At 38.3% G+C, this 10,504-nt stretch overlaps 1 protein-coding gene across 1 annotated transcript; it reads left to right on the top strand.

Moving 5' to 3' along the window:
- Nucleotides 1–6,381, top strand: LOC123040189 ((E)-beta-caryophyllene synthase). The gene is made up of 7 exons (XM_044463106.1): nucleotides 1–174; nucleotides 422–686; nucleotides 812–1,175; nucleotides 1,276–1,494; nucleotides 2,262–2,397; nucleotides 3,053–3,304; nucleotides 6,009–6,381. The coding sequence occupies exons 1-7, from the start codon at nucleotides 73–75 to the stop codon at nucleotides 6,288–6,290; spliced, it is 1,620 nt and encodes a 539-aa protein (XP_044319041.1). The 5' UTR covers nucleotides 1–72; the 3' UTR covers nucleotides 6,291–6,381.
- Nucleotides 6,382–10,504: the final 4,123 nt, after the last annotated feature.

The following is a 10,504-nucleotide window of genomic DNA, read 5'->3' as shown; positions in this document are numbered from 1 at the left end:
GTGCATCAGGCCTTCCTTGAGCACGACACCGATCCACACATCATCAGCAATCCATTCCCAGCAGTTGATCATATGGCTGCTCCTGTTATTGCTGACCTGCACAAGCCCCGGCCTTACACCCCCAGCCTCTGGGGCGACTTCTTCCTCAACCACAACCCTTGCACCCCATCACAGGTTTTATTTTTTATTTTTTATTTTTTTTGCGAAATCATCATAGGTTAAGTTATAGATACGTTTTACGTTTTGAAATAAAGGAAGTTCCCCGAGCCAACATATTCGCTGCTTCTACTTATTTTCTATGGCATATATTGTTTTCCTAGGTGTTCGTGTACGAATGTTTTTAGATTTAACCCGAGCATGCACTCTTAGCTGTTAAGCTCTCACAAATTTCCAAGATGATATAAGTTTTCCTGCCTCGCAGTATTTGGCAATGAAGGAGAAGGCGGGTATCAAGAAGGAGCGGGTGAGAAAGATCATCTTGGCGGCCGGCTCTTCTTCTGATCTATCTATGAAGCTGGAGCTTGTCGACACGCTGCAACGGACCGGTGTGGCCTATCACTTCGGCGAAGAGATCCAAGAGTTACTACATGGCATGCAAGTTGACGAACAAAGCTTTGGTGACGATCTCCACATAACCGCGTCGCGGTTCTACTTGTTGAGGAAGCATGGGTACAACGTCTCTCCTGGTATAATTATCATCACATAATGGTTAATTCCTGCATATACGTACGACTACATTATTTCAATTCAAGTATTAGATATTGTGTACATATAAGCCATAATATGTATATGCCATACTTACTTATTGCAGATGTGTTTCTGAAGTTCAGAGATGACCGAGGAAACTTTGCAAGCAATGATGTGAACTCATTGTTGGCACTGTACAACGCGGCATATCTTAGGACTCGTGGGGAAGAAGTGTTGGATGATGCTATTATTTTCACCAAGAGCCGTCTACAATGCATGTTAGAACATCTAGAACCGTGGTTGGCAGAAGAGGTCCGGTGTACACTAGAGACACCCAGTTTCAGGAGAGTTGACAGAGTGGAAACTAGACGGTACATCCCGGCTTATGAGAAGAAGTCAACACGAGATGAAGAAATATTGGAGTTTGCTAAGTTTGACTTCAACATTTTGCAAACACTCTATTGTGAGGAGTTGAAAGCTCTTACTATGTAAGAAGACTAACTAAAATTTAAATAGGGAAGTGCCCATGATAATTGCTATTTACATAGTATGACTTGCGCTAATACATATTTAGCTATTAATTTACAGTTGGTGGAAAGACTTCAAATCACAAATGGATATAAAATTTGCACGAGACAGAATGGTGGAGCTACACTTTTGGATACTTGGAGTTGTCTATGAGCCGCAATATTCCTATTCACGTGTAATGCTGACAAAACTGCTCATATTTGTGTCGTTATTTGATGACTTCTATGACAACTATAGCACCACAGAAGAAAGCAACATCTTCACCGCAGCCATGGAAAGGTACTCACATTTTTTTCGGGTAGTCTTTATCGACCTTTCACAAAGACAATAAAATGCAAAATACTTATCATGCATAAATCTCTCTACTTTGTTCTTAATTATTCTAGTTAAGGTGATAGTCGTAGCACAGACCCTGTAGTTTTGAAGCAAAACAACACAACTTTAGCTAGGAAACTCTTTTCCTTATGCACAGCTCTCCGAAAACAATGTTTGACTTGCATATGTTGAGGATATAGATAGCGTTCCTTCCAAGCAAGGATCAAGCATAGATATTGGCTATGATTGGGCTGGACAATGGTAGAATAGTTAAAAAATACGTAAGATTTCATCTTAGGTTTGCCTCTTTTGCTGCCTCTCCCCACCCCACCTATTTTTCCATTTTACCGATGTTCCCATCTTTTTTTTATTAAAACCACCTCAACCGCCCCACGTCTTTGCTTACAAAATAAATCATATTTTCTTTGGTAATTTAATAAGTATTGATTCAGCTGGCCACTAAAGTATATTTTTGGGCCGCTAAAGTATATTTTTGGTACATAATCACATTAACAATAAAATAGCAGGAAAATCAGCATGATTGCGTACAAAAATTTTGATTGTAAAATGCTTTAGCAAAAAACATCTGGGTCCCAAATAAATTAAGTTTCACCATAAAGTTTGCATAACCTTGTTTACATGTATATATTTTTCATTAGAATTTATATGCAACATTCAATTTAACATCACATAGTTTCTTTATATTAAACTCACATTTTCCTAAACTACAGGTGGGGTGAACAAGCTGCAGAGAATTTACCAGCAAACTTGAAGGCATTGTATATCAACATACTTAACACTACAAATGATATCGAGGAAGAGTTAAAGCATCGGAAAAATAAGAACGCCGAATCGGTAAAAGGTTTGGTAAGTGTTTTTCAAGATTGTACCAAATTAGCCAAAAAAAGAACCTTGATGTATGCCACAAAAGTAAATACAGTAGTATTCGGGGATTTTGTATCAAGTAATATACATTTTTTGTGAATGAAGTAATATACAAGTTTATATAAGTAATAAACAAGAGCATCTATGCGTTAGATATGAGATTCTTGTTGAGGTGGGACAAGGAAATCCAAATATAAGTTGTCCGAGCTTCTCACTCCAATAATTGGGTATCATTATTTTATTGGTTGGTGGTTTCCAAATGGAAGCTAGTGGTGGCATGAGCACACTAATGAAATTGAAAAAAGTAGCAAGTTTGGAGGAAAATGTGAAAAATCATCATTCTTTAGTTTTTTCTCTTAGATAGAACGTATTGTATAATCCATCTATGAGTTTCATATTAAATATCTTTTTTTGATGCATGTATTGTGTAGTTCAACAAATGTTATTGCATGCTTTTAAGGTTGTTTATGTGCTAAACTTTGCTTGATGTTGCATTTCACAATGAATATGATTATATTTCAAAAGGAAATTGTTTATACTTTGTTATTACCCAATATACCGCAACTATAAAGGCACCTTGAGAAAAACATTCTCCATTTATACACCATATTTAAAATTTATCTGTCACATTGTTTAGGTAATCCACACAGCCAAATGCTATCACGCCGAGGTGAAATGGCGTGACGAACACTACATACCAACTAGTGTTGAAGAGCATCTGCAAATTTCAGTGCGCAGCAGTGCTTGTATGCAAATAATAAGTTTTGTATTCATTTCGCTGGGTGATGTGACTACACGAGAGGTTCTTGAGTGGGCTTTAACCTATCCAAAAATTATCAGATCTGTATGCATTGTTGGGCGCATTGGCAATGACATGGTGTCACATGAGGTATGAACTCTTTGTTAAAATTTTGATGTTGTAAATATATATTTTCATACAAATGTGGTCCTAATTAAAGTTATATCACTTAATCAAACACTTGTGAACTAATATATAAATATAAAGTTTTTCTTGCGGAACCTCACTAGAGGGAATTTCATGCACTATGAACAAAAACAAAGATTGGACTAGTTTATGAGGGAAATTAGGTTGTAAATGTTACATGGAAAGATTGACTCAAGAAAAACTACGCGAAACCTATACATCAGGAAGCAACTGACTAAATTAGGCCTATAGTGACAACCAACAAAATAAGCACAACAAGGACACAATATGATCATCCATTAGAAGCACCTGTGAAAGGATCGATACAATCAAATAGATGGGGGGTGAATAGGAAGCTACAAATTTAATCTTAATTAGTAATTTTAGGAATACACAGATAAAGTAGGTTCTCTAGATATGCACTAGATGAACACAACCTATATGGCAAGCAAGCTCAAAGCAATGTAAGCTTGGCAACATTATCAAAGCTGGCCAAACGGGACGTACTAGCTGGGCCGGTCAGGTAGCATTCGGGCACGGCACGACCTAGGCTAAACGAGCCATCACTGGCATGCGGCACGCCAGGGGCCGTGCCTGGGCCTAGAGGCTGGACATGCGGGCCGACACAGCATGACCCACTAATTGTTTTTATTTCTGAGTTATATAAATATATATGGTCTATATAAACAACCTAATAGGCTGAAAATGCCCCCCAAAACTGCCCATTAGGCCAAACTGCACATGGGCCAAGCATGCTAAACGGCCAGCGTTCTAGCCCGATTAACAAACAGGTCGTACCTGGGCCTGGAGACGCGGCACGTGGGCCGGCATGACACGACTTGTTTACTAAGCGTGCCCTGTAGGCTATGTCGTGCCAGACACGATTATGGTGGGCTGGGCCTGACCGTGGTGTTCCAGCCTGTTTGGCCAGCTCTGAGCAATATCATTAGCAAGCCTACAAGCATACAAAGCAAAGTAAAGCCCGTTAAAGGATTAACCACAAGCGAGTCTGTGACGCGGATTCTATCCCCAAGTTCACACTTCCTTAGGGAAGTGTGAATCTCCATTAGAGCATGTGGTGCTGGTGCCAAAGCCCCGGAACTCCACCAAGCGGGTCACCATTTTCTCCTTGAGTCATCCCAACGGATGAGCCTTGAATCACTCAGGGTTGTTCTTGAAGGTGACGCCACACCTTTACATACGTCTCTGGAGCACACCACAAGCAAGGAAGTTTCCGTGGGAATCGAACCTCTAACCACCTAGGATCCCAAGCTCCAAGAGTAACAAATTCTTAATGAAATAAACGGGGAGAACAAATCGGTTTGGTAGAAGTGTAGACCAGGTGATCCTCTCTATTATCTTTCAAATGAGTGAAGTGATTGGGTAGAGGGATGAGGAGTAAATGGAGCTATTGAGCTGTCAAAAATGGAGGAAGAGAGATAAAACAACTCTTCTCAAGTGTGGGGAGAAGGATACCTCTTGGGGAAGAAAGGAAAACAAATGTCTTTTTCCTTTTTGCAATAGGGGGGTCAACTTCGCCAGTAGACGATCATTGAGAGGTCAATGTACTAAGATAAACTGGAGAACTGACAGTAGTCCTCACTAACCCTATTGTCATCAACACCAAAACACCAATATATGGATATAATGCACTTTCAACCTGCACTATGATGCCCCAACCAACAAGTTTAATCGGAATTCTACTAGCAAACACAACCGCCTCAAATAGTAGGGTGTGAATGGAGCTCTTTTGTTGATCCTAAAAGTAGTGAAGCAATGTCTATGGATGCCACTGTTATTGGCCCTAGCCCCTGTGGGGGCAAGACTTCTATCTAGATCCTATCATACTGCCACATTGGCAAAATCCCTAGGCAGGGGGGTTCCAAATGCAACAGCCATCACGACCACCTCAAATCCAACCAGCAATGGTCATGTGGAGGTAAAGAAATGATTTCTCAATGATGCCTCCATGGAGTAGAAAAGACTCGTCGACACCGACCCCCATCGAATAGAAGTTTTCCATGAGAATTTGTCATCCTTTCAACCAGTAGAACCGCATCTATATTGCCACATTGCCTAGGAGACCTGATCAGATCTAGCCAACGCCCACCATGAACAACACACCACTTGTAGCAAATGTCCACAAGCAAGCACCAACCATCTAGCATCTAGACACCGCTGGGACCACCCCCACCGTGTGCCTTTCCCAACACCAAGCCGTCCATAATCCCAAGTCAAGAGGTGGCGACTATCCCACTCTAGAACATGCAAGATCAATGATGCTACGCTAGATCTGCACAACAAGTGTCGATTGAGCTGCCCAACCAAGACGACATTGTGGCTTTTTACCAGGCGCACCATCAAGGCCCTATGCCAGTTGACCATTATACGACCAGTCAACTCCCATACAAGGACACGAGCCGCTTTTGTCTAGGATCCAAAACTAGGGGATCAACTACCTCGTTGTGTTCGCAACAACCGCCAGTGGTGGCGGCAATGAGGGAGCACGGAGGCGGTGAACCAACATGTGTGGCAATTTTCACCTCTCTGGTCGCCCGTGCATGAGTTACATAATCCATATATGCAAAAACATTTATATCTATACATCCATGCATGCAAATGATGAAACCTCATCTAGTTAATAGTGATCTTTTTTTTCTTTTTGTAGCGTGAACAAATATCACAACATGTGACATCCACGGTGCAAACTTGTACAAAGGAGCACGGGATAGCGGTAGCAGAAGCCAATGAGAAGCTCAAGGTGATAATTGAAGAAGCATGGATGGACATAGTCTGTGAATGCCTCCACAAAAAACAGCCAATGGTGCTTCTAGAGAAGGCAACCGATCTTGCCCGGACAATGGATTTTATGTACAAGCGTGAAGATGCGTATACCCTCCCGTCTAGTCTCAAAGAGACCTTAACTTCACTTTATGTGAATTACATATGAACCATTTTTTATTGCGGTGATATATGAACCTTTTCTCAAGAAAAAACATACGAGATGATGGTCTCACATACATATTGTGTTTTTCAATAAATTCTTGGATAATTTGAGGTGTACTACATATTGTATTTATTTTTAGCAAGAAATGCACATGGTGTAGCTATTATGTCATTTTTCCCGTCCATATCTAGCCATGCATGTTATCATGCAAAACATGCATGCAGCAGCTGCAATCAGTGAGAACTGCACAGTTTGTGTATGTCCCCAACGTTTGTACATTGTAGAGGTAGGAGTACTTCAGTTTGAGTTGTTTAGTGGTCTTTTGTGGTCATCAGCATATAACTTTGGAGCTGACGTCTCCTTTTTGTTTTGAGGTAACAGCTGACATCTATTGAGAAAACAACAAGACGTGAGGTTCGGTTGGCAAAGAGCTGCTAGAAAGACAACCAAAGCTTGGACCCACGTGCTCACAACGAAAGGAAAAGACATATAAGAACAAATAGTAGCCCGGAAATCAGCAGCACACCCAAGGTATAAGAAATAGTAGCAAATCGTGGAAGCACTTATCTACAAAGCTACTAGGAATTTACCGTTTCCAGAAGAAGAAGAAGAAGAAAATTAGCCAGCTCTAGAGTAGTGCTTCCAAGATTTTGCTTACACGCTAGAATCGACTGCTATAGTCAACAGATCCGTGACCACCACGGCGACACAGAAAGATCAAAACAAAATGATTGAGAGAAAAAAAGAAGTTGTAACAAGTTGACGAACATAACATAAGAAATTGAATTGGAGAACTGCGATCAATGTGAAATTAACACCGGTATCACTAAAACAACAGTCAGGACAGACTGAAATAACAAACAATAGCACAAATTACTTGTAACTGGCGGTTCGCCAAGCAACCAGTCAAAACATACTGAAACGTCAAACACAGTCCACATTGTTTGTAACAAGTGATCATGAGACGGAAAATCATAGGAAACAATCAGTACGAAAACAACAGTGACCCTGCAAACACAGCCCTACACACAATAATTACTATGTTTTCGTCTCGGGCACGGCCATTCGGAGCTTTCTTTCTCTAATGGCCATTCACAATGGTGGGATGCTGTGGCGGCAGTTTATGCATAGTGTCTATATATTGCAAATTTAGTCGGAAATGTCAAATTTAAGCATTGTTATAGGGTAGCTAATGGTGTAGCTCATGAGCTAGTTTTTTTTTTTGAAAAGGGGGTTTGCCCCGGCCTCTGTATCAGAACGATGCATACGGCCTCATGAGCTAGCTAAGTCTAGTTTTTTGAATAAGTTTTCTAGTTACTGGGACGATGATCCTCCAAACTTGTTATTAGGAGGAATGGCGAACGATATAATTGGTATATATGATTAATAAAGCTATCGATGATGGCCTTCCCTCAAAAAAATATTTGTTGTATAAGGTAAGTCCCATAAGCCTATCTCCCATTTCCTTTGAAAAGGGAATTGTGAGGCCTCGTGTCAAAAAAAAAATTGCAGGAAGAGGCCTCATATCAACTAGAGATATGGATTCTTTTGAGAAACAGATGTATATATATGTGTGCGAAATAAGACAACAAGTAGGGGACACGGCTGTTTTGATCAATAGAAAATAAAAAAAATTCCAAAACTTCTGATTTTTTTATGTGTGAAACATTGACTGTTTTAATAGCTTGAAAATTTTTAACACCAAATGAAATTCGTGGAAAATCTGGCAAACAAATCAATGCTCCAAATTGTTATTTTAAAACGCATTTTGGAGAATCAATTTTTTTTGCCAGATTTTCCACGAATGTCATATGGTGTTGAAATTTTGCAAATAATTAAAACATTTGTAAATGTTTCAGACAACAAAATATGTGATTTTTTGAATTTTTTTGATTTTACTATTCACCCGAGCTTACATGAGCTCGTGATTAGAACAACACTTTCGAACAAGTAGGCCTCTTCCTTCCAAAAATGAATTGTGAGACCTCATATAAGAAAACCTCCTTTTTTGCTGGAAGAGGCCGCAGGGGCTATATCTCGCCCGTACTGATTCCATACATAGGAATCGCCTACGGCGAGCTAATCAGGCTGGCCCATTAAGAGCAGTCGCTCGCTTACGTTGCAGCGTCGCTGTAGTCAGCTCGCTCTGCTTCCGTTTTTCCCCCTTTCCCACCTTTTTCCTTTTTCTTTTGTTTTTTTTACCTTTTTCATCGTTTTTTTCTTCTATATACTTTCGTTTTCTTTGTTTCTTCACTGGTTTTCTTTCCTTTTTGCCCTTATACTTTTCTTTTCTTCGTTTCCTTTTGGTTTTCTTCGGTCTTGCTTTTGCTTCCTTTTGTTTCTTTGTAATTTTTATCAGTTTCTTCTGTTTTTTTATTCTTTCTTTTTTATCGGTTCTCTTTCATAGATAGGCATTGTACATTTTTATCGGTATACATTTTTATAAACATTGTACATTTTTCGTATATAGGAGGAACAATTTTGTTATACTCATTAAATATGTTGTATGGAATACATGATTGATATTTTGGAATATATATATTGTTCATGTCTACTTTTTCTAAACATATTTTATATTTTTTGTATACATAAAAATATATATATTTATATTTTTTAACGTTAATAAATACAGGATTTGACATTTGATAATTGAATATTTTCCTGAATGAGTGTTAAATATTTTGTTAATACCCGTTGAAATATTTTTTTAATGAGACAACCACATTGTTTTTTATCTTCTGATAACATTTTATTTCATTTGTACAAACATTTATTCAAAATGTGATGAACACATATTTGAAAATGCAATGAACATTTTATTAATGTATGAAACATTTTTTATTGTACACACGTTTTTTACTTTGTATTTTTTTTAAGAAACATACATTTTTTCTGACTCGTGATTGACTTTAAATGGCTTAAATATGGTTTTTACACATAATTAACAATTTTATATGTATTATATATATAATAGTTTCTAAATATAACAAAATTGGAAAAAAAAATGAAGAAAAAACGAAACAAAATGTGAAGAAAAACTGGAGGAAAAAAACTGTAAAACGAAGCCCACGTGACGTAGTCATGACATCACCCATGGTTACTGGGACGGTCCAATAGCGTTTCTCTGAGGCGACTCCAGCTAGTGTCCCGCAAGGAGCGTGACATAGCCGCGTCAGAGGAGGCCTCAGATCAGCAAGTACACGGATATGATAATAAGCCCAAAATGATTGCCCATTACGATAAACAAATTAAGGCTGACTCAAAACAACATTCCACCTGATTTTAAATTTTGTTCATACGGTTGTGAGACTTGTGCATGAATACCAAATAAAATCTTCAAGTTACCACTGAAAAATATTCCATAAAATCACATACAAATATTTTGTGTTATACGTAAAGCCATTTTTATTCTATTAGAAAATGTGCATGCATTCCAAAAGAATTGTTCATGACTAGAAAAAAGGCTCACAAATCTCAGAAATGATATTTATGTATCACTGAACAACAATTCCATATGTACAAAAATAAATGTTAGTGACTAAAAAAATGTTAACATACTTAAAAAATGTTCATGTATTTACAATAAAAGTAAATATGGAAATAAAAAATAACTATGTTCTAAATATAATGCAATGCACAAATTTAAAATTAAAGAAATCTGAAAATGAAAAAAAAATACTAAGAAAAAGTAGAGTAAATATATAAAAAGAGAAGGAGAGGAAAAGAAGAAAGCAAAAAAAGAAGAAAAAAGAAAAACAGAAGAAAGGAAAATAATTCTTGCTTATTGGACCAGACCAACTGCCCTGACATTCATGCTAGGATTCCTTTGCCCTCGCTTATGGTGAGCGCTAGGAAATCCGAGCCCGGAGCCTTGATACTGTGAGGGCAAACAAACATGAGTATCAATAACTACAATGGTCAACAGTCCATAGAATCCAGATTATTCAGTTAAATCAGGACAACAAGAAGAGAAAAATAAATATTTCCCATGTAGTTTATGAACATTGTCTTCCCAGGGTTGAGTGGTTGACTCCAGGGGAAAGGCCGAAACTGCACATACCACATAACTGCCAACATGGAACCTGAAATTCATCGACTGGCAACATATTTCTGTTCCTCTCTAGATTAAGGCTCACAGAACCTACAATGTGTTTATTTTGTCATTTTCAAAAATCCTTCAAAAAAACTGGTGATACCAAAGCATGTTGACAACAAGA

The sequence above is a fragment of the Triticum aestivum genome, chromosome 2B, assembly GCF_018294505.1.
Source record: "Triticum aestivum cultivar Chinese Spring chromosome 2B, IWGSC CS RefSeq v2.1, whole genome shotgun sequence".
NCBI lineage: Eukaryota > Viridiplantae > Streptophyta > Magnoliopsida > Poales > Poaceae > Triticum > Triticum aestivum.
Note: the sequence above shows the minus strand (reverse complement) of the source record. Positions and strands in the feature narration are given on the sequence as shown.

Coding starts and splice junctions, on each gene's coding strand:
- LOC123040189 (XM_044463106.1), top strand. CDS start 73: ATGGCTGCTCCTGTTATTGCTGACCTGCACAAGCCCCGGCCTTACACC. Junction 1,176..1,275: donor GAGTTGAAAGCTCTTACTAT/GTAAGAAGACTA, acceptor ATTAATTTACAG/TTGGTGGAAAGACTTCAAAT. Junction 3,305..6,008: donor ATGACATGGTGTCACATGAG/GTATGAACTCTT, acceptor TTCTTTTTGTAG/CGTGAACAAATATCACAACA.